General features: G+C 49.3%; 1 protein-coding gene across 1 annotated transcript in view; it reads right to left on the bottom strand.

The window, feature by feature from the left end:
• The window catches only part of MAP6 (microtubule associated protein 6), a 126729-nt gene that overhangs the window by 16995 nt on the left and 82881 nt on the right, over positions 1-26853 (bottom strand). Inside the window, 3 exon segments of the mRNA XM_021062525.1 lie at positions 1771-1967; positions 8437-8630; positions 8633-8649. Of these exon segments, the coding sequence (XP_020918184.1) occupies positions 1771-1967; positions 8437-8630; positions 8633-8649 (408 nt within the window).

The following is a 26853-nucleotide window of genomic DNA, read 5'->3' on the forward strand; positions in this document are numbered from 1 at the left end:
CGCGCGGGCCTTCGTCGGGGCCGGCGCGCAAGCAGGGGACTCAGCACTGAGACCGACCCTTCCCCGTGCCCTAGGCCTCCGGATCCGTGATTCTTGAACACGGAGACTCACTAACAGCTCCGGCCTTCCCGAAGCCATCCCCCTCCTCGCGGCTCCGTTCCTTCCCCGGGACAGGAAAGAGGACGGGGGGCCAGGCGGCAGCCCCCTGAGCACCTCATTCCTGCAGCACCTGTTCTCTTCAGGAAAAGCCGGTGGAGCCCGGGCTCAATTAACCTGCAAGGGTCGTCTCCATCGGCCTGGAGGTGGCAAATAAAATGGTGCAAACGGGGACTTTTCCTCCTTGCGGAGGCTCTGCTTCCTTCACCCAGAAGGACCTACGGGGCTTTCGGGTGAGGCACTGGGATGACTTCATTCTTCACCGCTTTTGTTGCCAAAGAAAAGTACGCCTGAGCAGAGGCTGGCATCACGCAGCAGCCCAGTGACCTCAGGATGCCGGCGACCGTAAATCTGAGGGCATGAGTCATAAAGGGTACCGGGCAACGCACATGCCGCAGGGTTTGCAAGTGTAACTTTCCCGGCAGGTGTGTGGGCTCTTTCCACGACTCCCCAACTAATGCCTACGACACAACTCTAGCACAGCTAAGGCAGCCCTGCCACACTGGCAGCTCTGGCCACACAGACACAAGACACACAATACAGGGAGAGCTGCTTTTTATTCATGGATGAGGTCAAAAAATGCTTGCTAACCACGTAGCAGGGAACTCTCCTCCTCAGGCTATGCCACAGGAATTTCCCGTAACCTCAAGTTCCGCATCATCCACTCTGTCCAAGGGACAGAGCAGGGACAATGCAGGCAGGGAGATAAACATTGTCGCAGTAACCACTACAGCTGCTTCCTGCTGTGTGTTCCCCAGGAGCAAGAACGCCGCCTTCTAAACACACTATACTTATGCCTCGAAGCTTCTTCCTCAGTCCCCTGCAACCAGTCGCTCTGCAAAATCGGCGGCACTGGACAGGCTGAGAGTTAACAGGAAAACAATCTCTTCGTTTTGTCATCTTCCTACGATGGCTGGGCGCTACCGGCACCACCTCACCGTTTTGCCCTGGCCTCGTTTTGGTCATCGAGGCGTGTCTCTCACTTGGTATACGGTTGACAGCGCACGAATAGGGAACTACATGTAGCCACCTGCGCCTACTACAAGAGTCCATGAAAAAATTACCTAAACGTAGCAGACACAACTCATTCTACTACCATTAAGGCCGAAAATAACTTTTGTTTGTTTTTTAAAACATTTTCACAAATGTTGTCACTTGCGGAAGCCCAGGTTGAGCTCGTACAGCACGTGATAACTCTGAAATTTGGAAAAGAACAAATTTACCTAAAGTCCACAATTGATCCCCGGCACAGCCCCTGGGGAGGAAGAGGAGAAGGACGCCCCATGCTCAGGTCTGAGCGCCCCCGGGACGGCTTCCCGGGGCCCTCCTGCCTCCTCCCAGGCACACCCTCCCGGGCTGCCCCGGCCTGCACACGGCCTCGGGAGCCCGTGGCAAGGACCTGGTCTAGATCCGGACAGGAGACAGGCCGCCCGGTCTCTGAAATAGGATCCTTCTGTTCAAAGAAACCAAATGAAAGAGATGCTGCAATGCTTGGGATCCAGGCAGATGGGAAGCCTCTAATCAATTTTGTGGCCTTTTTTTGTTGGTTAGTGAAAAGGAAAAAAAAAAAAAAAAAGCAAAAGGAGAAGAAGAAAGGGAATTGCAGTGCATTACTCTTTCGCTTCCGCCAGCTTATTGTTCATCTCCGCGCTCTGCTCCTTGTCGGCAGGCGGGGTGGCGCTGGCGCCCTCCGCGCTCTTTTTCTTGGAGGCCCGGCCCGACGCCACCTGCTTGTCCTTGGCCTTCCTCGGGGCCTTATGGCTCGCGGAGGTCTTTTTTGGTTTGGAACTCGGGGCACTGGGTTTTTCCACCTGCACGGAGAGACAGGCAGACAGACAGACGCAAACAGAAACACAGAGGGGAGGGAGAATTGAGAGAGAAGGTGCGATTAGTGAAAGGGTAACGGGAATGGCAGCATAGACTCGGAGGAGCTTGGTGCCAGAGACAGACGCTACCGCGCCCGGTGGCTCCCGTCTGAAGCCCGGGATCAGCCCTTCTGGCCGCCCTCTTGCTGGCCACACTGACTCCTGGCCGCCAGCTGTCGCCCTGGGCCACCCCAGGCGGTGGGCCTGTTCGGAGTTGCTCTCTCTGTGACCCTCCCGTGGGAAGGTCATTCCTCACCATTGTGTTCAACTCAGGCAGGTGCGCGATTGGCTTTAGTCAGTGAAACGTGAGCAGGGGTGACGGGTCACCTCCAGGCAGAGGTCAGGAGTCAGCTCGCGTGTCCCACGAGCTCTTTCCTTTGCCAGAGAGGCTGCTCCCTGCCTGAGTCCCAGACCCAAGAGGTGACGATGGGGAGAGCTGCGGCCTTCCTCCTTAATAAGAAATAAACCTTTGCTGATGGAAGGCGCCGGGGTTCTGGGGGGTTATCGCCACTGCCTGAACCAGCCTTCCTCTGTTTCTGTCTCCTGCGGACAACCGCGAGGTCCTCACTGAGAGGCTTGGACAGGCAGACGCGCCCAGTGGGGACTTCGCACTGCCCTGCCATCCCTCGTCCTCTCTGGCTGGACCCCTGGACGGTCTCCCCAAGAACTGCTGCTCAAGCCCACTCGTTCTGCCCAGGCCCCCTCCTCTAGTGCTGCCCCCTCATTCTCAGAAGGCGGCCTTGCCTTCTCTTTCTCAAGAACATGGGGCCACGATCCCTCAATATGCCACCCTGCTCCCATCCATCTCTGGACACACTTCCCCCAATCCTCCCTCCTTCCTCCACTTCCATCTTCTTTTGTCCAAAGCCAACCCCACGTCCCAGGTCCCACTTAATCCACAGGGGTGGACAGAGATGACGTCGGGCCTCCTAGGCTGGGTCATTCACTCGGTGAGGTGCAGGGGTTTTCAGAGACCCCTGACCTGTAAATAAGGTAATCGATCATCCTGGTTGGCTCAGGACCGAGGGCTTTCATGGGATATAGAACTGGAGTAGTCTAGGCAAACTGGGTTGGGTAGTTCCCTTACCTGTATGTAAACCAGTCCCGGGCCAAATAGGAAACTCCGCTTGACTGCAAGACTCCAGGGCAAAGCAGGGCAGAGGCTACTTAGGTTCTCAGACTTTTTCTGCTATTAGAGGTGAGCTGATATTTGCACAATTTCGTGTGGCGTGACATCATAGAATAAGCTACGCATGTATGATTCCCGCTTCAACAGCTGAATCTCCAATATGCTTCTCTGGCTCGTGAGTGCATATTGGGATGCAAATAAAGCAAAGCAGTGTAGTCATGGGAACAACCTCTGAATCCCCTGGAAATTCCTTAGAAATGAAAATCATTCACAAACTGCTTATTATAGTAGCAAATTCCTCAGAACACATCTTGCAGCTGATGTGACAAGTGTGTTGTGACAGACTAAGAATTGCTAGTGGATCGAGGGAAAGGATAAGAAAGGGCAGGTGATTTTCAGGGACTCCAGAGGTAAGGCAGCATCCAATGACTGGAGCTGAGGATGAAGCAGGGGCTGGGCGGGAAGGAAGTCAGGCAAGGATGCCTTTGAGGCTGGGTCAGCACTTCACAGGCAACCAAGAACAGTTATTTTAAGGCAAGGGGATTTAGGGCTCAGGTGAGATTTTCTGCCTTTTCCCCCCTGGGTTTTTCAAAATTAAAAACTAGTTCTCTATGGCAATAAATACATATCTATCAATAATTACCTTAAATGTCAATGGGCTGAATGCTCCAATCAAAAGAAACAGAGTGGTAGATTGGATAAAAAAGCAAAAACCTACAATCTGCTGTCTACGAGAGACTCACTTTAGGGCAATGGACATATAGAGATTGAAAATGAGGGGATAGGAAAAGATATTTGCCAATGGGTGAGACAGGAAAGCAGGAGTTGCAATGCTCATGTTAGACAAAATAGGCTTTAAAATGGAGGCCAGAAAGAAAGACAAAGAAGGACACTATTTAATGGTAAAAGGATCCATTCAAGAAGAGGATATTACAGTCGTCAATATCTATGCCCCAGTATAGGAGCACCCAGAGACCTATAACAAATACTAACAGAAATAAAAGGAGAAATTGATGGGAATACAATCATAGTAGGAGACTTTAACACCCCACTCACATCCATGGACAGATCCTCTAGACAGCAAATCAGTAAGGCAACAGAGATCCTAAATGACACAATAGAAAAGTTAGACTTAATTGACATTTTCAGGACATTACATCCAAAAAAATCAGAATGTACATTCTTCTCAAGCACACATGGAACATTCTCATGGATCAATCACATACTGGGGCACAAAGCTAACCTCAACAAATTTAAGAGTACAGAAATTATTTCAAGTATCTTCTCTGACCACAGTAGCATGAAACTAGAAATCAACCACAGGAAAAGAAATAGGAAAAGACTACATGGAGATTAAACAGCATGCTACTAAAAAACCAATGGGTCAACGAGGAAATCAAGAAGGAAATTAAAAAATACCTCGAGACAAATGACAATGAAGACAGAGCCACTCAAAATCTATAGGGTGCCACAAAAGCAGTGCTCAGAGGGAAGTTCATAGCAATACAGACCTTCCTCAAAATGAAGAAAAATCTCAAATTAGCAACTTAACCCACCACCTAAATTAATTAGGAAAAAAAAAAAAAAAGAAACCTGAAGTTAGCCGAAGGAAGGAAATCATAAAGATCAGAGAGGCAATCAATAAAATAGAGATTCAAAAAACAATAGAAAAAAATCAATACAACCAAGATCTGGTTCTTTGAAAAGGTAAACAAAATTCAAAATCCTCTGGCCAGACTCACCAAGAAGAAGAGAGAAAAAACCCAAATAAACAAAATAAGAAATGAAAAAGGAGAAATCACAACAGATACTGCAGAAATACAAAAAAACCATAAGAGAATACTATGAAAAACATATGTATTGTTGTATGTGTTGTATGTGTGGTATGTGTTGTATGGGCTGTTCTATGCCAACAAATTTGACAACCTAGAAGAAATGGACAACTTTCTAGAGACTTACAGCCTGCCAAAACTGAATCAGGAAGAAACAGATCAACTGAACAGACTGATCACTACAAAGGATATTAAATATGTAATAAAAACACTCCCTACAAATAAAAGTCCCGAACCAGACGGCTTTACAGGCAAGCTCTACCAAACATACAAAGAGGAACTTATACCCATCCTCCTTAAATTTTTCCAAAAGTTTTCAGAAGAAGAAACACTCCCAAAGACATTCTATGATGCCACCACCACGCTAATACCAAAACCAGACGAAGATACCACCAAAAAAGAAACCTATAGTTCAATATCTTTGATGAATATAGATGCAAAAATTCTCAACAAACTTAACCAACCGAATCCAACAACATATAAAAAAGATCATACACCACAACCAGGTGGGATTCATCCCAGGTTTGCAAGGATGGTTCAACATACGCAAATCAAACAATGTCATATATCACATTAACAAAAGAAAAGTCAAAAACCACATGATCATCTCAACAGATGCAGAAAAAGCTTTGGACAAAGTCCAACATCCATTCAGGATAAAAACTCTTACCAAAGTGAGTATAGAGGGAACAATACCTTAACATAATAAAAGCCATTTATGACAAACCCACAGCAAATATAATACTCAATAGAGAAAAGCTGAAAGCCTTCCCACTAAAATCTGGAACAAGACAAGGATGCCCCCTCTCACCACTGTTATTCAACATAGTATTGGGAGTCCTAGCTACAGCAATCAGACACACAAAGGAAATAAAAGGCATCCAAATTGGAAGAGAAGAGATAAAATGGTCACTGTATGCAGATGACATGATACTATATATAGAAAACCCTAAGGACTCAACCCCAAAACTACTTGAACTGATCAACAAATTCAGCAAAGTAGCAGGATATAAGATTAACATTCAGATACCAGTTGCATGTCTGTATACTAACAGTGAAATATTAGAAAAGGAATACAAAACTACAATACCTTTTAAAATTGCACCCCCAAAAATCAAATACCTGGGAATAAACCTGACCAAGGAGGCAAAAGACTTATATGCTGAGAGCTATAAAACATTCATCAAGGAAATTAAAGAGGATTCAAAGAAATGGAAAGATATTCCATACTCCTGGATTGGAAAAATTAATATTGTAAAAATGGCCATACTACCCAAAGCAATCTACAGATTCAATGTGATCCCTATCAAATTACCCATGACATTTTTCACAGAACTAGAACAAACAATCCAAAAATTTATATGGAACCACAAAAGACCCAGAATTGCCAAAGCAATCCTGAGAAACAAAAACCAAGCAGGAGGCATAAATCTCCCAGACTTCAGGCAATATTACAAAGCCACAGTAATCAAGACAGTGTGGTATTGGTACCAAAACAGACACACAGACCAATGGAACAGAATAAAGAACCCAGAAATAAACCCAGATAACCACAGTCAATTAACCTTCAACAAAGGAGGCAAGAATATAAAATGGGAAAAAGACAGTCTTTTCAGGAAGTGGTGCTGGGAAAACTGAACAGCTGCATGTAAATCAATGAAACTGGAACACACCCTCACACCATGAACAAAAATAAAGTCAAAATGGCTTGAAGACTTAAATGTAAGACAGGACACCATCAAACTCCTAGAAGAGAACATAGGCAAAACATTCTCTGATATTGACCTTACAAATGTTTTCTCAGGTCAGTCTCCCAGGGCAACAGAAATAAAAGCAAGAATAAACCAATGGGACCTAATCAAACTGACAAGCTTTTGCACAGTAAAGGAAACCATAACAAACAAACAAACAAACAAAAAACAAAAAAACAACAAAAAGACAACTCACAGAATGGGAGAAAATAGTTTCAAACAATGCAACTGACAAAGGCTTAATCTTTAAAATATACAAACAACTTACACAACTCAACAGCAAAAAAGCCAACAACCCAATTGAAACATGGGCAAAAGACTTGAATAGACATTTCTCCAAAGAAGATATACAGATGGCCAACAAGCACATGAAAAAATGCTCAACATCACTGATTATTAGAGAAATGCAAGTCAAAACTGCTGTGAGATACCACCTCACACTGGTCAGAATGGCCATCATTAATAAATCAACAAATAACAAGTGCTGGAGAGGATGTGGAGAAAAGGGAACCCTCCTGCACTGCTGGTGGGAATGTAAGCAGGTACAACCACTAAAGAAAACAGTATGGGGTACCTTAGAAAACTATACATAGAACAACCATATGACCCAGCAATCCCACTCTTGGGCATATATCTGGACAAAATTTTCTTTGAAAAAGACACATGCACCTGTATGTTCATTGCAGCACTATTCCCAATAGCCAAGACATGGAAACAACCCAAATGTCCATCAACAGATGATTGGATTAAGACGATGTGGTATATATACACAATGGAATATTTTTTCAGCCATAAAAAAGAACAATAATGCCATTTGCAGCAACACAGATGGAACTAGAGACTTTCATACTAAGTGAAGTAAATCAGAAAGAGAAAGACAAATACCATATGATATCACTTATATCTGGAATCTAATATAGGGCGCATATGAACCTTCCCACAGAAAAGAAAATCATGGACATGGAGAACAGACTTGTGGTTGCCAAGGGGGAGGGGGAGGGAGCAGGATGGATGGGGAGCTTGGGGTTAATACGCGCAAACCATTGTCTTTGGAATTGATGAGCAATGAGATCCTGCTGTGTAGCACTGGGAACTATATCTAGTCACTTATGATGGAGCATGATAATGTGAGAAAAAAGAATGTATACATGTATGTGTAACTGAGTCCCCGTGATGTGCAGTAGAAAATTGACAGAACACTGTAAACTAGCTATAATGAGAAAAAATAAAAATCATTATAAATAAAAAAAAAAGAAACTAGTTCTCTGGAAATCTAACAATTTTTAAGCTGTCTTCATTGTAGGTAATATTCCTTTTTTCCCCCTGCACTTGTGGCAAATGGACGTTCCCAGTCTAGGGATTAAATCCAAGCCAGAGCTGCAACCTATGCCATAGTTGTGGCAATGCTGGATCCTTTAACCCACTGTGCTGGACTAGAGGTGGAACCTGCATCCTGGCACTGCAGAGACTCCCCGAATCCTGTTGTGCCACAGTGGGAACTCCTTAATGTCCCTTTCTAACATTCCTTTTGAGAGCAAAGTTCCTGGTAAGAAGCCCCTCCACCTGCTAAGAAGGAAAGGAGGGACTTCCAAGGAGCCCTTGGGGGCGGGGCTAGAGTTGGTAGGAGCCCCGCCCCCATCTCTGCCGCAGTTAATCCCTCTATGCCAGGCTGTGTTGGTGGGTCCTCACAAGATCTGTCTCACCTTTGGGGGCTCCTTGAAGGGTTCGCTGTAGAGGCTGCGTATTCTTCTGCGATCAATGACCTTGTTGTCAGCTGGAGTTGGCTTATTGGCCTCCCCTTTGTACTGGGCACTGTAGCTGGTCTCGTGAGCCATCTTATCATCCGGGGGCTTGTACTGGGGCTTGGCTTTTATGGGTTTCACCGGCTTGATGTCGTCCATGCTCTGAATTCATTCCTGCAAATCAAAGAAAGCCTCAGTGATAAGACATCCTATGCCTGGAAGCGGCGTCCTCACGCAGGGCTGCAAACACAGCGAGCTCTCCATCGGGGCTTGTCATGCTGGTGGAAGTGTGGCTGAAGACAGGGTCACTCTCCTCCTGGGCAAGCACAAGTGTCCCTTCCTGCCCAGTCAAGGCAGGGTGAGGCCACAGCAGTAGTTCCTTGGAGAAAGAACTTGGGCTCCCAGGTCCTACTGTGTGACCATGGACAGGCAATTCTAATTTGGGGAGCTCATTTTCTCAACACCTAACATGAGGCTGAAAAAACTCAATCCACGCACTCATTCATGGGTTCAGTACAAAGACCAAATGCTGCTGTGTGTGAGATTCCAGAACTATGACTGTTTTTTTGTTTTGTTTTAAAGGGCCACACCTGCTGCATACAGAAGTTTCCAGGCTAGGGGTCCAATGAGAGCTATAAGCTGCCAGCCTACATCACAGCCACAGCAACTCCAGATTCTTAACCCACTGAACGAGGCCAGGGATCCAACCCACAACATCATGGTTCCTAGTCGGATTCGTTTCCACTATGGCACAGCAGGAACTCCCAGACCACAACTTCTTAAGAGACCCTTCCCCGTGCAGCTGGCACCCGAACTCAGCGTCCCTCTGACCAAACCATCTTGCATCCCCTGCTAAACTGTCTTCTTGGATTCCCTCGCTGCTCCATTCACTCACTTGTGCATTTAATGAAACCCTGAGGGCTCAAGGTCCACCTGGCAGGATGCTGACCTCAAGGTGTGGGTCAGAGGGACTGGAGGTTACTCCCGGACAATAAGCCAGGAGCGCAAAGGAGGGGGAAAGGAGAGCATGGGCTGGGGGGGAGCCCCTGTGCCAGCCCGGGAATTGGGGGGCGGGTTCTGGAGGGCATCACAGAGGCTGACAGGGCGTGGGCTGGAAGAGGAGGTCCAGCAGGATGAGGAACCCACAGAGAGGCTCCCAAGAGGCCTGGCTCTCCAGGGGGACCTGCGGCAGTGCACGTGGCTGGGTGAAGCTTGGTGGGGAAGGACGCAGGAGGCTGGGAAGATTGCGAGGGCCCTGCTGGCCATCCGAGAGGAAGGGTCAGAAGGAGCTGCCAAGGGGTTTCAAGCCATGGGTGAGTGTGGCCAGGTTTGTCTTGGGGAAGGGAACCTTGGCAGCAGCATGCACGGGCACGGAAGAGGAGAGATGGGGCAGGAGGTCGTGAGGCCGGGCAGGGAGCCAGGAGGAAGGTGGAGGCCTGAGCCAGGATAGTGGCAGTGGGGACGCGACGCGGCAGCGAGTTAAGAGGGACATGAGCAGGACTTGAGCGGCCAGGCTCAGGGAGGGACCGGGGCTTGTGGGTTGGGCATGACACCCGCTGAGAGAGGAACCTGGGAAAAGAGGGGACTTGAGAGGACGGTTGAGACCCTCCGATTCTGTTAATGGCAGCCGCCTACTCAGCTTCAAGGCGGCCTTTTTTTTTTTTTTTTTTTTTGCTTTTTACGGCCACACTCACAGCATATGGAGGCTCCCAGGCTAGGGGTCGAATCAGAGCTGTAGCTACCGGCCTACGCCACAGCCACTGCAACGCCAGGTCGGAGCTGTGTCTGTGACCTACACCACAGCTCACAGCAACGCCGGATCCTTAACCCACTGAGTGAGGCCAGGGATCGAACCCGAAACCGCATGATTCCTAGTCGGATTCGTTTCCACTGAGCCATGATGGGAACTCCTAGAACTTTCTTTGAAATCTCCGTAAAACCTCCCCCAGCCACATGAAACAACTAATCATATGAAATAAAAAAAAGAATTAGGTACCCTTGATTAGTCACCTGTTAGAAGCTGGAGGTTGTTTTTTTTTGAACATTCTTTATAATCCTTACGACCACTTTGAAAAGTAGTAGTAGTATTTCCATTTTACGGAAGAGGGTAACCAGGGCTCAGAGAGGTTAGGTGGCTTGCATAAGGCCACACAGCTGGCGAACAGCAGAGCTAGGTCTCAGCCCAGATCAGCCGCACTCCACGCCTCACACCCTCCCCACTGCAGTCAGACAACACGCTGGAGCTGCAGCCTGCTGGCTGCCCTCCCTGGAGGTGCTTATACGGGGTCTGAGCCGTGTCTGCAGTGCCGTGGAGGGCTGACATGACACAGACTGGACAGAGGATACCTGAGTGCCTCCAGCCCTGAGATGCTCTGCCCGGAGCACTATGGGCCATAGGCTCAGGTCAGCCAGGTCCAGTGCCTTTTGCCACAAGTTAACATGGTCCTGTAACCCTCGACCCCCCTTTCTGTGCACCAGATTTCAGCTTCATCATTTATTCATTCGTTTGGCATTTGCCAGATGCCAGCCATGGCTGTGGCATGTGGCCGCAGAGAGGAAGAAGCCGAGCCTGAGTTCTCTAGCGTTTTGTGGGTCAGCTGTCCACGTGTGACCCTAAGAACAGGAAAATGAAGCGAATGGGACAGAGTTCAGATGGAAAGAGGGCAGAGGATGCTGTGTCCTGAGGGCTGGGGGGGGGGCAGGTACGGAGGAGGACGAGGAGGGTCGGGCAGCAGGGGGCTCAGAGAGCAGGTCAACTGCGCAGGGAGCGGGGGCAGGGCTCTGGAGGGGTGGCGAGGGGACAGGGTGGGGAGCAGGTACAGAGCCTGGAGGGCCACCCTGGATGCTTGCAAGAGGCCTGAGAGCTGCTGAACGCTTCGAGGGAGGCGGCGCTGTTGTTCCTCCTCCACTGGCGGTGTCCTCCTCCTCTCAGGCTGCCCCCAAGTCCGATCACTCCTCAAGGCCCAGCTCAGGGCTCTCCTCTTCCAGGAAGCCCTCCTGGATTACTCAGCCTGAGTCTCACAGCGCTCGGCTCCTGGACCCTCTGCAGTACCTGGCAGCTTCACACTCTTCAGTTCTTTCATGAGTCCATTTGTCTCTCTTGAGGGACAAGATACTACATAGGAAACTCATGACACAACTGTCCTTAAAGTCCGGTCTCGTTGGCGTGGTCCTTCACCTGACTCTGGGTCAGACCCCCGCGCCCTGCCCGCCAGGGCCCTTCCGTGGCTCAGGCCGTCGCTCAGAGCCATGGGGCCTGTCGGCCTACGCTCCTCGCAGGGCTGAAGGGTTCGGCCTTCAGTGGGAATTTAGGGAAACAGACTTCCTCTCTGGGCCGCTCCTGGCCTCCTCCTGAGCCCTTCCCGCCTGCCCAGATGAGACAGTGCTTTTTCATGGAGGCAGGAGAATATGTTATGTTTCCATCTGTTGCCGATCCCGCCGAGATGATGAGAGCCCCGCAGGCTTGTCCTCTGCCCTGGCCGGAGTCCCTCTTCTGCAGGGACCGAGCTCCATGTTCCCCAGCTGCCCTGCACAGCACGGAGCAAGAAACATCTGGAGACGGAAAGAACAGCCAGTGCTCTGCTCTACGACAGGTCCCTGTGCAGCTGCTCCCACGTGGGGCTTCTCTGGCTGCTTGGGCCACCCCCCAAAAGCCATGATCCCCGCGTCTTGAGTTCTCATTGGGAGGAGCTTCCTTTACCCAAGAAAACATTCAAAGTCACCCAGGCTCTTGTGGACTCCTTCCTCCCTAGACTGACAGGAGGCACCCAGGGCCCCGCCGAGTGAAGTGGCTGCAAGGGCTGTGGCTGGAGCAGCGGGAACATCCGATCCGGGCCTCAGGACAGGTAAGGAGAGGAAAATGGAAACACTTGCCCAACACCTACTTTTTTTTTTTTTTTGCTTTTTTAGGGCCTCAGCCGCATCATATGGAAGTTCCCAGGCTAGGGGTCAAAACAGATCTGCAACTGCCAAAGCCACAGCCACAGCAACACGGGATCTGAGCCGTGTCTGCAACCTACACCAGAGCTCACGGCATCGCTAGATCCTTACTTAACCCACCGAGTGAGGCCAGGGATCGAACCCGAGTCCTCATGGATACTAGTCAGGTTTGTTTCTACTGAGCCACAACGGGAACTTCCAATACCTACTTTTTTTTTTTTTTTAAGGCTGAGCTCTTTAAGAATCTAACCCTGTTTGAGCTTTTGAACGCCCTGTGGGTCACTGTTAGTCACCCCTTGCTGTGTGTGGGTACTGAGCTGGGCAAGGTGAGGGATGCCAAGCCAGCAGGGGTGAGGCAGTGACTGGACGCAGTCTGCCTGACTTGAAGCCCTTGTCCCACACCTGGGGGTGGGTGTGTGACCCACCTCAAGCTCATGGTGACTCTGGCTCCTGGCAGCAAACACAAGAAGCACTAGCCTTCAGCCTGTCCGGGACACACCACTGTGGTGCTGTGTGCACACGGTGGGTGGGGTGGGGAGCTGAAGCTGCAGGCTGCTGCCCCGGCCCCCAGAGATGTCCCTCTCGCCGCAGCTCCTCCAGTATCGCAATGCAAGGACGGGACGGGATGACCCAGCCGCACTGCCAAGGGCCCACTGACCCCTCTGCAGCAGAGCCCCAGCCGGACCCCGTCCCTTGAGGCTGAGTGCTGGTCCAGTGTCCTAATAATCCCCGCAGGGGCAGGGGGGTTTGGGACTGTGACGTCCCTCTGCGGGTGGGTTGATCACACGGAGAAGTGGCTCCGTCACCATGTTCAGGTCTGGGCATCAGGACTCCTTAAGGGTCCCTGCGGATGGCTCCTTGGAGAACCCATGGCGAGGAGCCTGGGCTGGGGGTGGCAGAGCCAGGCCCAGTGGGCGCCTTCTCAGGCAGACGTGGTGGCCAAGATGTCCCTGTCCCTGGGCTGCTCCCTCAGGGCCTCTCCAGGGCAGCAGGTCACGTTCAGGGCAGCTGCTAAATTGGGGCTTTCGGATCCTGCCGACCAGGCGAAGTTTTTAAAAGAGTCGACAAATATTCTGCCTTCACCTCCTCCTGTCCAGCCCCTGTGACCCACCCCGCCTGGTCCCTGTCTCCGCGCTCTGATCCACATGCTGCAGGACGATTCTGCCTCCCGCTGGGCTGTGAGCACGCTGCCCACGACAGAAACACCTTAGCAGTGCCCAGTGTCCTAAAGGACCACGCCCCACTAAAGGCCCTTCCAGGTCTCACGTGATGATTCCTCAGGATGATATGCTGCCTGCACTTGGCCCCTAGTGGGCGCTCCAGCCTCATGACTCTGTCCTCATCCGCTGTCGCATCCTCACCGAGGGAGCGTTTTCTGCGTGCCAGGGACAGTGCGGCACTCTGACTGCACCGTCTCACACAATCCTCTCGACAACTGCGTGCCACAGCACTGTCACCAACTCTGCCCAGGAGGACGTCACGCCACCCTTCGCCAGACAGACGGCACCTCCCTGCCGTGCTGTTCCCCTTCTTGGCATGCTATTCCCGCCACACCTCCAGCTCCAGAGATGCTGCACGACCTTACGTGCAGGCTCTAGGCTCCAGCGCTTTCCCCTCTAGGGAGCCCCCCGGGCCCACGGACGAGTCAGCCCTGCCTCCTCTGACCTTCACCTCCAGGAGCGCTCGCCGAGGTCCAGCTTGTCCTGGGCCGCCTTCCCTCCCAGAGGAGGTGTCACTGAGGCTCAGGACTGTCCTTCTGCATCTGTGCCGCGATCCTGCCTGTTCTCGGGGCAGGGATTTGGAGCCCCCCTCACCCCTGTGAACAGTTCAACCAAAGTCCCTGGCCTGCCACAGCCCAGGAGGGGCACAGAGTTGCCACCCAAGCACCTGGCATTGGCACCACTTCTCGCAGTAGGGCCACAAATTCCTTGACACTCTTCCCCTAGGGGAGTTTAGTTCCCTGCCCCTTGAATGCCATCAGACTTAGTGACTCGCTTCCAACCAACAGAAAACCGTGGAAGTGACAGTGTGAGGCCCCCCGGACCTCGCATGAGGGCGCTGTAGCCTCTTCCCCGCTCTCCCTCTCTTGGGTCACTCCCGCATGCTGCATGTCACGAGGACACTCAAACGGCCCCTGTGGAGAGGTCCAACTGGCAAGGAACCGAGCCTCCTGCCAAAAGCCTTGTGACTGCACCTTCCTAGAAGTGGGCCCGTAGCCCCCGGCCAGTGGGCCCTCAGCGCTCACGAGAGATCCTGAGCTCAACCTCTCCAGCTCTGTGCACCCCGGATTTCTGACCCTCAGAGACTGCCTGAGGTTGTTAATGTTTGTTGGCTTAAGCTGCTAAATTTTGGAGTAACAGATTCTAACACAGACCCCAGTTGGAAATTATTCTTCCCATCGAAAGAGGCTTTAAACACCCAGGCTTCCCATCGGCAAGGCGGAGAGCGCTGGCGTGAGCCGGGCCGGGAAGTTCGGCATCACGTGAACAGACAAGGTCAGGCTGGGCTTGTGAGAAGCTGCGAGGGACCATTCTACCGCCTTCACCAGAGGGCAGCACTGCCTCCTGTGTGGCAAAGCTGGTTGGGATGTGGCTGCCTGGGCGCCAGGTCACAGGCAGAAACAAAGAAGCCCAGGCCCTCACTGGAGAAAAGGATGCCTCAGTGCACAGAGTACATAGGGTGGGGGCACAGGCAGAGGCCAGGGAGGTGGGAACAAGCAGAGCCCAGAACTGAGGCAGTGGTTCTCTGGCAAGAGCACAGGCTCTGGAATAAGATAAACCTGGGTGCCAGTCTGGCTCTAAGCCTCCAGTCAGTCTCTCGCCTGCTCCGAATTTCAGAGAGCTCATTTGGAAAGGATTTACGCAAGGCCTGTTTCACAGGATGGATGTGGGGTTAAATGAGAAGGTGTTAGGGGCAGAAGCCCTGGGCATCCGCATCGGAATCACAAGCCTGTGACGGATAACTGGATGAGAAGGCATTCGGTTTTCCTTCCAGTGTTCAAGACAAATTCGTCAGCATCTGTCACATTCCAGGCACGGAGCTGGAAACGCGGTGGGAGAGCCAGACGCCGCTCCTGCCTCCACTGGCCTTGCACTTAGTGGGGAGGACTAGACAATGACACAGACGTCAAATATCTGTTCAGCTATTGTATTTTTTTTCTGGCTACTGCCGTCAACGTTCTGGTGCCTGAAGTGGACACGGTTTGCACAGAAGATTCCAATGCCAGGTTCATTTCCGAATGCATTTTGCCTTGGACTTAAATGAAGTAGCATTCAATGCATGACTGATGGACGGGCTCTCCAGGGCTGAGGGCCCACTGTAAGCAGACGTTCACTTCTTAAGCCTCCGTCCCACTTAAGCACCTCTTCTTGCGGGGATTCAAGGGGAGATATTGAAAGAACAATTACAGGGGGAGAGAGATGGAAGACAGGCGAGAGCTGGGTGATTGCTGAAGCCAGGTCCCAGGGGGGAGAGGCATCAGGAAAAGAGCGAGAGGGTTTGGCCTTGGAGAAACAGGGCTGTAAAAGAGAAGAAGAGAGGCGGCTCCTTCATCTCTCATTTGGAAAAGCCTGACGTTTACAAGAAACAGTGAAATAGAATTATAGAAGGAGCATTTTATTGCTGTGAAGAATATTTACACGTGTCAACATCACTTCTTGGCAGAAGCGGAGTCTTCAAATAATAGATCACTGCCAGCTACGACCATATACAAATCCCCTTGCTCCACCCAGACGCCCCAGATGTATTTATTATGTGCCTAAGTCCTTGAGAAAGGAATTCTTTCCCCATACTCGTGACAATAAAACGTTCGACAGTCCTTGACTGCTTTATGAAGGAAGAAAATCATGCTTTTAAGTCTAAAATCTTCCTGTAGGTTTTTATCCGTAATCTATGTTGTCATGGAAACATTAGGTCTTTGTTCCAAATCGCGTCTACACCTGTCATGTTACAGTGTTCTAAGGAGGGAAGCAGGCCCTTCCTGACCTCTGATGGAGGCAGTCAGTGAACGCTGCTGGTTAAAGGAAGCAGCACTTGGGGATTCCAAAGAAAAGATCACCCCTGAGCCCAGAGGGCTGCAGGGAGCTTAGAGAGGTATGTGTCTCCTTCTAGAGGGAGAGGGTCTCTTCCCACCAGGGAGGACCGGGTCAGGAGAGGCGCTTTATGATGCACGCCTGTGTGCACGCAACATGCATCTCTCGGCTCCTTTTGTGCGAAAGGGAGAAAGGGGATCTTGTGGGGAATGCCAACATGCCCGGCGTTTAGATCGCTCTTTTATCTGCCAAAATCCAATAAGCAACGTACACCATGTATGATGGTTTTTTGAAATGAGGAAAGCACACTCTAGGGAAGAAAAGATTGTCGGTATATAAAGAAAAGTTTGTCGTTAATCTCATGTGAACAGAGAATGAGAGGCAAGGAGGCTTCCTTTCCCTTGCACGGAAAGATCTGGCACAGGCATCAGCTGGCAGTGGCATGTGTCAGGACGTGGGCCCCCTCATTAGGCGAATGGTTCGTTGCGCAGGTAACTGATGTCTTGGTCTGTCACAGGCCGCTTGGGGCTCACAGGCCTCTGTGCACCTGGGAAACAGTGTCTCACGCAGAGAAAGTCACGTGCACAGTATGTACAGAATTATAAAGACAGAGTTAAAAGTCAATTTAATTCTACACAGATTAATTTAGGTTGCAGTGTCTAGCAGGCACTGTGCTAGGAGCTGCAGGGAAGAAAAAGGGACCAAATAAGAAACTGACACTTGGCAGAGGATAGGAGTTGGGCAGTGTGGCGGTAAAGGTATGTTCACATGCAAATACACCTCACGTAGAAAAGAATAAGAGCTAGATGAGAGGGTGTATGAAAATTATTACTCCCTCCTCGGTCCGCGCATTCCCACTGTCCCATCACTGTCTGGGTTTCTTAGCTGTAGGAAGAGCTGTGCTCTAAGACCACAGGGCCAGCAGGTTGAGGCTGCTCTCTTCTGGATGGTTGGTCCCTAAAGACCTGTATCCATTATTCACAGAGGATGGGTCCTAAGACAGGAAGTGGGAACCCTGAGAGTTGCCCTGAAGGGTGGGAAGGAGTGTTGCCCCCTCCTGGGTGACCCCAGAGTTCTGAGAGGAGACTCCCATGAGATGATCTATAAGAAGAGCCAAGGACGTTGTATGATCCATCTAGTGGAGGGCTCGACAAACCCAACTTTCCTCATTCTTTTTTCGGTGGGTAGGATGGCCCCGATAAATATATTTTTTAACACATAAAAATGATGCTAAAGATAAGATCATTGTATGACTTCTTTAAAGTGTAACTCCATTATAAGGAAAGAGTAGGAACAACTTTATGTCAATAAACTTGACAACACAGATGAAATGGACAAACTCTGAGAAAGATGAAAATCACAAAAACTGGTTCAAAAAGAAACAGAAAATCTGAATAAATGTATGTCAAGGAAAGAAACTAAGTTAGTAATTTTAAATCGTTCCACCAAAAAAATCTAGCTCCAGGTGATTTCCTATCAAACATTAGGATTAAAATTCATACTACTGCATCCTATCAACATTAAAGAACAAACAAACAAAATACTCACCCTAAAAACTACTTTAGGAGTTCTCGTCGTGTCTCAGTGGTTAATGAATCCAACTAGGAACCATGAGGTTGTAGGTTCGATCCCTGGACTCATTCAGTGGGTTAAGGATGTGGCGTTGCCGTGAGTTGTGGTGTAGGTCGAAGACTCGGCTCGGATCTGGCGTTGCCGTGGCTGTGGTGTAGGCCATCGGCTACAGCTCCGATTCAACCCCTAGCCTGGGAACCTCCATATGCCACGTGAGTGGCCCTAGAAAAGGCAAAAAGAAACCCCCCCCAAAAAAAACACCTACTTTAAAAAATAGAGGGAGAGTAAATATTTCTCAATTCATTTTAAGATTAGTAATATCAGGTATTACCCTGATACCAAGTCAGTCAAAGATCTTACAAGAAAACTACAGGCCAATATCACTCATCAATATAGATCTTAAACCCTTAATAAAAGGTTAGCAAATCAAATACAGCAACATAGAAGAAAATTTAAACTTCATGAATAAGTGAGGTTTACCCTAGGAATGCAAGGTTGGTTTTACACACACAAATAAATTAATGTAATATGTCATTTTCATAGAATGAAGAATACAAATGATATGATCATCTTAATATAGAAAAACATTGTACCAAATCTAATACCTTTTTCATGATACTGCAAAACAAAACCAAAAACTCAGCAAACTAGGAACAGAAGGGACCTTCCTCAACCTGATAGAGGACATCTACAAAAATCCTGCAATCACCACCATACTCAATGGGGAAGGACTTAACGCTTCCCCCCCAAGATCAAGAACAAGGCAAGGATGTCCACTGCCATCCCTGCTACTCAGCATTGTAGTGGAGGTCACGGCCAGTACAATAAAACAAGATTAAAAAAAAATTAAAGGCATACAGATTAGAAAAGAAGTAAAATTGTCATTATTTGCATATAACATGATCTTGCATTTAGAAAATACTAAGAAATCTACAAAAAGTTCTAGAGCAAGAGAGTGAGTTTAGCAGGGTTACTAACGAATTATTATGCAAAAACTAGTTATATTTATATAGACTAGTCACAGAGAGTGAGAAAATAAAAAAAATTAAAAATCCATTCACAACAGTGTCAGAAAGAAACATGGCGGAATAGATTTAACAAAAGAAGTGCAACGCCTGAACACTGAAATATAATGTATAATGTATATGATGTATAATGTATAATGTTGCTGAATTGAAGACCTAAACAAGCGAAGACATACACAAGGTTTATAAGTTGGAAGATTCACTATTGCCAGGATGACAATTCTAGAAATTGATCGATAAATTCAAGAAAATCTTACCAACATCCCAGTAGAACTTTTTGTAGAAAAGAGAAGCTCATTTTAAAATTTATTTAAAATGGAGAAGATCTACAATTGCCAACACTTTTGTGAGAAAGAGAAAGTCTGAGGATTTACACTTCCTTATTTCAAAAATTATTATGGGAGTTCCCGTCGTGGCATAGTGGTTAACGAATCCGACTAGGAACCATGAGGTTGCGGGTTCGGTCCCTGCCCTTGCTCAGTGGGTTAACGATCCGGGGTTGCCGTGAGCTGTGGTGTAGGTTGCAGACGCGACTCGGATCCAGCGTTGCTGTGGCTCTGGCGTAGGCTGGTGGCTACAGCTCCGATTCAACCCCTGGCCTGGGAACCTCCATATGCCGCAGGAGCGGCCCAAGAAATAGCAACAACAACAACAAAAACAAAAGACAAAAGACAAAAAAAAAAAAATTATTATGAAGCTATAGTAATCACGTATGTTATTGGCTTAAAGACAGATACAGAGAACTATGAAAAAAAAAAACAGAGGTCAGCAATGAAAGTATGTACACAGCAGTGTTTTGAAGCTGCCCTATCCTGGCTCGGAGAGCTGACTGTCGAATTTTCGGGAGTGTGGTGATCTGACAGTGACTGATAGCTTGGAATGAGCCGTGTGAGAGTATTCGTACTAGGAAGTTGGCCAACACTACACAGTAAGCCCTGTCTTCTTCCCAGAGAGTGAATTTTATTTGTTTGTTTGTTTGTTTGTCTAGGGCCTCACCCATGGCATATGGAGGTTCCCAGGCTAGGGGTTGAATCGGAGCTGTAGCTGCCAGCCTACACCACAGCCACAGCAACACGGGATCCAAACTGCGTCTTTGACCTACACCACAGCTCACGGCAATGCTGGACCCTAACCCACTGAGCAAGGCCAGGGATCATCCTCACGGATACTGGTCGGGTTCATAAACCACTGAGCCACAGCGGGAACTCCAGAGAGAGTTAGTTTTTCAACATTTACCATCATACCACTGCTCATAATTGACGTGTACAAGTCAATTTAGTTTTGACAAAGGTGCTAAGGTAATTCAATGGGGGAAAGAAGAGTCTTTTCAACAAATGGTGTTGGGAGAGCTGCATGTCCATGTGGGAAAAAAAAAAAAATCTAATCTCAACCATTATCTTACACCACCCACCAAAAATTAATTAGAAGTGAATTACAGACCTAAATTGAATGTCAATCCTAAAACCATACAACTTCATAAGACACGGAAGACAATCTCTGTGACCTTGAAGTAGGTCAAGATATCTTAGCTATGACATGGAACCCACACATAATAAAGTTTAAAAGGGATAAATTCAGTTCATCAACATGAAACCTTTTTACCCTTCAAAAGACACCATTAAGACAGAAAAGACAGAAGTTCCCGTCGTGATGCAGATGCAGCAGAAACGAATCTGACTAGTGAACCATGAGGTTGAGGGTTCGATCCCTGGCCTTGCTCAGTGGGTTAAGGATCCAGTTTTGCTGTGAGCTGTGGTGTAGGTCGCAGACACGGCTTGGGTCTGGTGTGGCTGTGGCTGTGGTGTAGGCCGACAGCTCTAGCTCCAGTTCGACCCCTAGCCTGGGAACCTCCATATGCAACGAGTGCGGCCCTAAAAAGCAAAAAAAAAAAAAAAAAAAAAAAAAAAAAAGACAAACAATAGTCTGAGAAAAAAATATTTAAAACATACATCTGATTAAAAAATTTGTATCCAGAATGTATAAACATCTCTTAAGACTTGACAAGAGGACAAGATAACCCAATTTAAAATGGGAAAACTATTTAATAGACATTTTACTAATGAAAAAATGGCAAATAAGTACACGAGGAGGGTCAACACCAGACTTTGCAGGGAAACACAAATTAAAATCGCAGTGAAATACCCCACACACTCACTAGAATGGCTAAAATAAATGTCTGAAGTCACTAAATGACTTCCCCGCCCTGGCTCCTTGTCTGATGGCTCACACTGTGTTCTTAGTTGTTTGCAAGCCCATCTGGGAGGCCTGGGAGGCCAGCGGGGGCTTCCAAGCCCCGTGTGTCCCAGGTGCCTGGTCTGGAGGCTGCAGTATATGTGCTCAGTTTGTGTTGCTGAACAAGCAGATAAATGCTCTTGTCCTTACACTTTTTTTTTTTTTTGGCCGCCCTGCAGCACACGGAGTCCCAGGCCAGGGATCAGATCCCAGCCGTAGTTGCAACCTAAGCTGCAGCTTCGGGGACGCCAGATCCTTTACCCACTGCATCGGGCTTGGAATGGGACCGAACCTGCGTCCCAGTGCTCCCACGTTGCTGCCGATTCCATTGCGCGGCAGCAGGAACTCCTGGTCTTCACTTTTTTAATGGTAAAAGCATCAAGGAGCAATTACAGTCAGTTGCCCATTTTTCTTTTTTGTATTAACTGGTAAGAATCTCTGTAAGTATTAGAGACAAAAAGAAGACATAATACTTCTTGGCCACTGTGTTTCCCAGTTTTTCTATCACCTACATCTCCATGGCTCTATCTATGCCTGTGTCCATACAAACCCCAATTCACGTAACTGTGACCTGCCACAGCCCCTGTTTATTCCTCCTCTTTTGGGGGGTTTGTAACGGCCCCTGTTTGGACTGGAGCTCCTGCTGCTCAGGGCCTCAGGGTGCTTGGGCAAGTCCACGACGAGAGGCCCCAGTGTTCCGCCAGCAGTCCTCTGAGCATCGCTGGAGAGCTGTGTACATAAGGTGTGAGAGGGACAAGAGTCGGCGTGGCATCCTCGCACCTGGCTACATCTGGACATAAGCTTTAAAGGTGCACCTGGCCCAATCTATCAACCTGTTCCTTTATCCTATTTACTCTGGAGATGATTCTTTAAAAGTCCTTCTTTGTGTCACAATCATACAAATATGTATCATTTCTTCATTGTGCATTTATGTATTTATTTTGTACCTTTAAATCTTAAGCTTTCGGGATGATATTACTATTTTCATGTGACCTGCCAAAAAGGAGAAGGCATCGCTACCCACTCTTGGCAAGGATACGGGGAAGTGCAGCCCGATCCAGCACAGCAGGGCACCACTGTGACTCCAGGGCCCAGGGGAGGGTCTGGAACAGCCTAAGTGATCATTTCATATTTGTTGAATGTGTGAATTAGTGAAGGAAGCCTTGAAAATGGGCATCCTATGGTCTAACAATTCCATTTCTAGGAACTTGCCATGAAGAAATAACTGAATAAGAACGGCTTCTTTCCTGAATCACAAACTCTTGATTATCGTCTTGTATGAAGGCTGCAGATCATTCCTCGGTTTGGAAATAGGACCGCAGTCTAAGTCTGTTGGGGTCTGGCTAAATCTCAGAAATTGTGAAGTAATACTGAGCATAAAATTACTGAGTGGGTGAGCCCCAGGATGTCATTTTTCATGCATGTGATGTCCACCTGTTTCTTGGTAATGATTCACTGGAAGGGGTACCCCTTAAACTCTGCCTTTGGCTGCCTGGGCTCCATCTCATCTGAGGTCAGGGGACTCTGGGATGCAGCCCGGCAGGAACGGAGTGGTCGCTCTGCTGCGTGAATTCAGGGCTTCCTTTACTCAGGCAGACTAACCTTTTATGGCTTCAATACCATTCTTTCTTTTGACTTTGTAAATTTACTTCCAGGAAGACGTTCAGCAACTCGCCAGCTCTGAGGAAGGAAGGGGCCCCTTCAGAGGGATCACAGCCTGAGAACACGTGAGCCTGTTCTCAGGCCTCGCAGTCTGGAGAGGCCTCCTCGAACCCGGGATGGAAGACCTCCTCGTGAAGCTGCGCTGCAGAACTCGGTCTTGCGTGTCGCTTGCTGGGTCAGGGACCACGGTGACAGTGATTTGGTGTGGCTGATGCTCAGAGGCCAGGTGCTAAGAGGCCAAAGAAGGGCCGGGGCTGCGCCCTGTCCTTCTCCCTCTGTGTTCCAGGGGCAGGAGGAACGGACACATCTGCTCTTCAACCTTTAGTGCAGCCCTTAAGGCTGGAGGGCCCACGAGTCCCAGACTGGGGCAAGAACTTCCTCGGGGTGTCACTGTCAGGCAGGGCCCGATCTGAGCCCAGGTCTGTTCAATTCCACATTTCAACTCCGTAAGCTGCCCTGTGAAACCTGAAACACTCCTATTACTCTGTATTACTCTGGTATTTTTTTTCTCCCTATTTTTGACTGGAGAAACCACTATGTCAAGATGCAACTTACACATAAGCATCTTAAGAGGAAGGACACAAGCCAGCATAACTCAGGGAAAGATCCTGCCTGACCCCTGACTGGCCATATCCTGGTCAGCAAACGTGATTGAACCCAGCACCCTGCACACAGCAGGCACTCACACAAGATTTCAAATCCTGTTTCCTGCCTCTGAGCCTCTGCTGGCTCTTCTGTCCCATAAGTACCCGTGAAGCATCCCTGAGTAACATAAAGTGTGAACTTGTCTTTCAGGAACTTTCCACCCAGTGGGGAGGGGCCCGTGCCCAACACGAGAAAGCAGAGGCAAAGGGGGACTGAGGAAGGCATGGGCTCTGGAGCCCAAAGCCCCACTGCGGAATCTGAGGGGGTTCAGAGGGTGAGCAGGGCTCCTCGGAGAAGGGGAGGCACTGGCATTTCTGAAAGAAGCACTGAAGTTCCTGCACCCCTCTCCCTCTGAGCTGTGCAGGGCTGTTTGTAGGAAGACAGTCTTATCCGCAGACTCATGGATGCAGCCTGGGTCCTTGGCACCGTCTTGCTTCCCCCCACCGCCACCAGCAGCCTGGAATGGCAGGTTCCAGCATGGAAGTTCATGAGTTTCAGCTGGGCCAGCAAAGCCCTTCAAAACACCTCATGTTTGGGGAAGCAATTAATATTTTGCAGCAAACTCCTTCAGATCAGTGCCCTGGCTCCTTTATCTGACACACTGTGCAGTCATCAGGCAGGTGACAGAGGGGGAGGGAAGAGGAGCGGTGTGTTGGGCCCACAGTGAGCAGCATGCTTCACAAAAACACGCTCTGCCTTTAATCCCCAGACAGGCTGGGTCTCCCTTTAATCCCCAGACAGGCTGGGACGCCAGCCCAGCCCCGCAGCACATCCTCTCCGCTGCTGCTGTCTCTCAAGGACGAGCCTGCCTCCTCCTCCTCTAGCTGGAGGCCCCCAAGGGAAGGAACCCCCAGAGCTGAGCCCAGGGCCAGGCACAGAGCAGACCCTGAGAAAAGGCTTGTCCAGTGAAAGCAATTGCATGAGAATCACAGAGCAGCAGAGCTGGACAGGCACCTGGCATGTTTTACCGCCGAGGATTAAACACGGGGCAGTGGAGGCAAAGAAGGTGGGTGGGCAGGTCAGGTGGGAACATGCACTGGACTTGGACTTGACTCCGGATGCAGCAGGAGCCCTGATCCCACAGTGGCCGGGGCCTGATGGCATGATGTGGCCTGAGAGGTACTTTGCTTGAGTGACTCAGGCCCTTGGGGACAATGACAGGCTGGGGATAGGGAAAGACTAGAGGCTGCAGATTCATGTATGTTTTAGTTCACGATGATAGAACTACAAACTTAGTGTCAACTCCGTTAACAAATGACTGAGTACCTACAGCAGCTCTAAGATCGCTTTCCCTGCTGAGAACTGCGGGACGCCAGGTGCTGTGCACTCACCATTCAATCCTGGGAACCACCTTTTCAGATGGACGTGATTCCTTTCATTGTAAGGATGAGGACACAAAGCACAGAGAGGTGAAGCGACTGCCAAAGGCCTCAGAGGGGCTGGGGGCCAGGCAGCCCCTGGGAAGAGAGGAAAGGCGCTTCCCGTCCAGTGAGGGCGGGCGAGAAAGCTCAGCAGCCTTGAGACCTGAGACTCACGGGGCTGGGCGGCCAGCGCAGGGCCTCTTACCACTCCTGGGGGTGATGAAAGAGGTCTCATTGGAGCAGGTGACAGGAGAAATGCATCACAAGTTGGAAACAGGCCATCATCTTACTAGTACTTCTCTTGCCTCTTTCTTTTTTTTTTTTTGTTATTACTCAGATGAATTTATCACATCTATAGTTGTAATTCTCTTGCCTCTTTTTGGAGCAAACCAGACTATGCAAAACCTAAAAAGAAACAACTAAAAGCAGAAGGAAAAGTAGGCAGAGCATCACTGCATGAGATCCAAAGTCATCTTCACGCCTGTAATCATTTAACACAGAGGCCCCCGCATGTGTTTTCCTGACATGGGGGTGAGCCCCACCTTTCTGCAACAGGAAACTCTGGGGCCATGAGGGGGACCCCCGGGGGTCCTGAGAGAGAGAGACGGCTGACAGTCCCGCAGCAGACGGCCCCGCACACTTAATTAGGTTGCCGTGAAGGACATGGTAAGAGAGACACAAATTTGGGGGGGGGCACCTGGGGTGCTTTTGCAGGAGAGCCAGCATCAAAGGGGGTCAGGGACTGAGACACCCCCAAACAGCCTACTCTGCACATGCCCCGTGTCCGTATGTCCCTGTGTGTCCATGTGCTCCTGCCAAAGAGCAAGAAGAGGGAGGGCTGGCAGCAAAGGACATGAAAAGAGGCACCCACAGTGAGAGCCTGACTTGCTTTGAGATTCATCACGCTAATGGGGAGGGCAGCGAAGGCAGCTCACATTACAGAGAAGCGGCTCAGCACCTGGGACTGGAGGAAGCCCATTTGGCGCATTCTCCCCTCTGATCCAAGGCCAGCGCTCTTATTATCCTTCTCATTTCACAGATGAGGACACAGGAGCTGAGGGTGTTAGGTGTCTCGACCTTGGCCAGTGACAAGGGGAGTTCCTGGACATCATCTGTCAAGGGACCTGCAGGCTGAGATCTGCGTGATGGGTGGGGGCCTCCAGAGACCCCCACTCACCTGCGGTCCAGAGAGGGGCTGTCACCGTGAGGGTGTCAGCCCAGCAAGAACCCTCCTGCTCCCCTCCCTCTGCTCTTGCTCCCTGAACCCCAACCCTGGGCAGGTTAGACACAAGGAGGAGGGTAGAAGTCCCCCCCCCCCCGCCAACAGGCGTCTGCTCTGGAGCAAGTGGAGCTGTAGGAGGGGGGAAATTCTTGAAAGAGACTGAGATTTTCACTACAACGTGGGACTGGACTTTTTAATGCCTAGAGGACGTTTATTCACTGAAATTGGCTGTACCAGTGATGGGACTTACCCCCAATTTCATGCCGTGGTAGGAGAAGTTGACCCACAGAACACATTTAAAGGGACAGTAGAGGCAAAAATAAAGTCCCCTTAGAATCATCCAGTGAGTCACAGTTAGTAAAGACTTACTGCAGGCCAGAAGCTTTAAAAAGTTGATTGACATGCTTGATCTAATTTAATCTCAAACCAATCCTTTAAGATAGGTTTTCTTTCTTTCTTCCTTCCTTTTCTTTTTTTTTTTTTTTTTTTTTTTTTTTTTTGGTCTTTTTAGGGCTGCACTCACGGCGTATGGAAGTTTTCAGGCTAGGGGTTGAATCTGAGCTGTAGCTGCTGGCTTACACCACAGCCACAGCAACACGGGATCTGAGGCGCGTCTGCGAACTACACCCCAGCTCATGACAACACTGGATCCTTAACTCACTGAGCGAGGCTGGGGATAGAACTTGCAT

The sequence above is a fragment of the Sus scrofa genome, chromosome 9 (genome assembly GCF_000003025.6).
Source record: "Sus scrofa isolate TJ Tabasco breed Duroc chromosome 9, Sscrofa11.1, whole genome shotgun sequence".
NCBI classification, from domain to species: Eukaryota; Metazoa; Chordata; class Mammalia; order Artiodactyla; family Suidae; genus Sus; species Sus scrofa.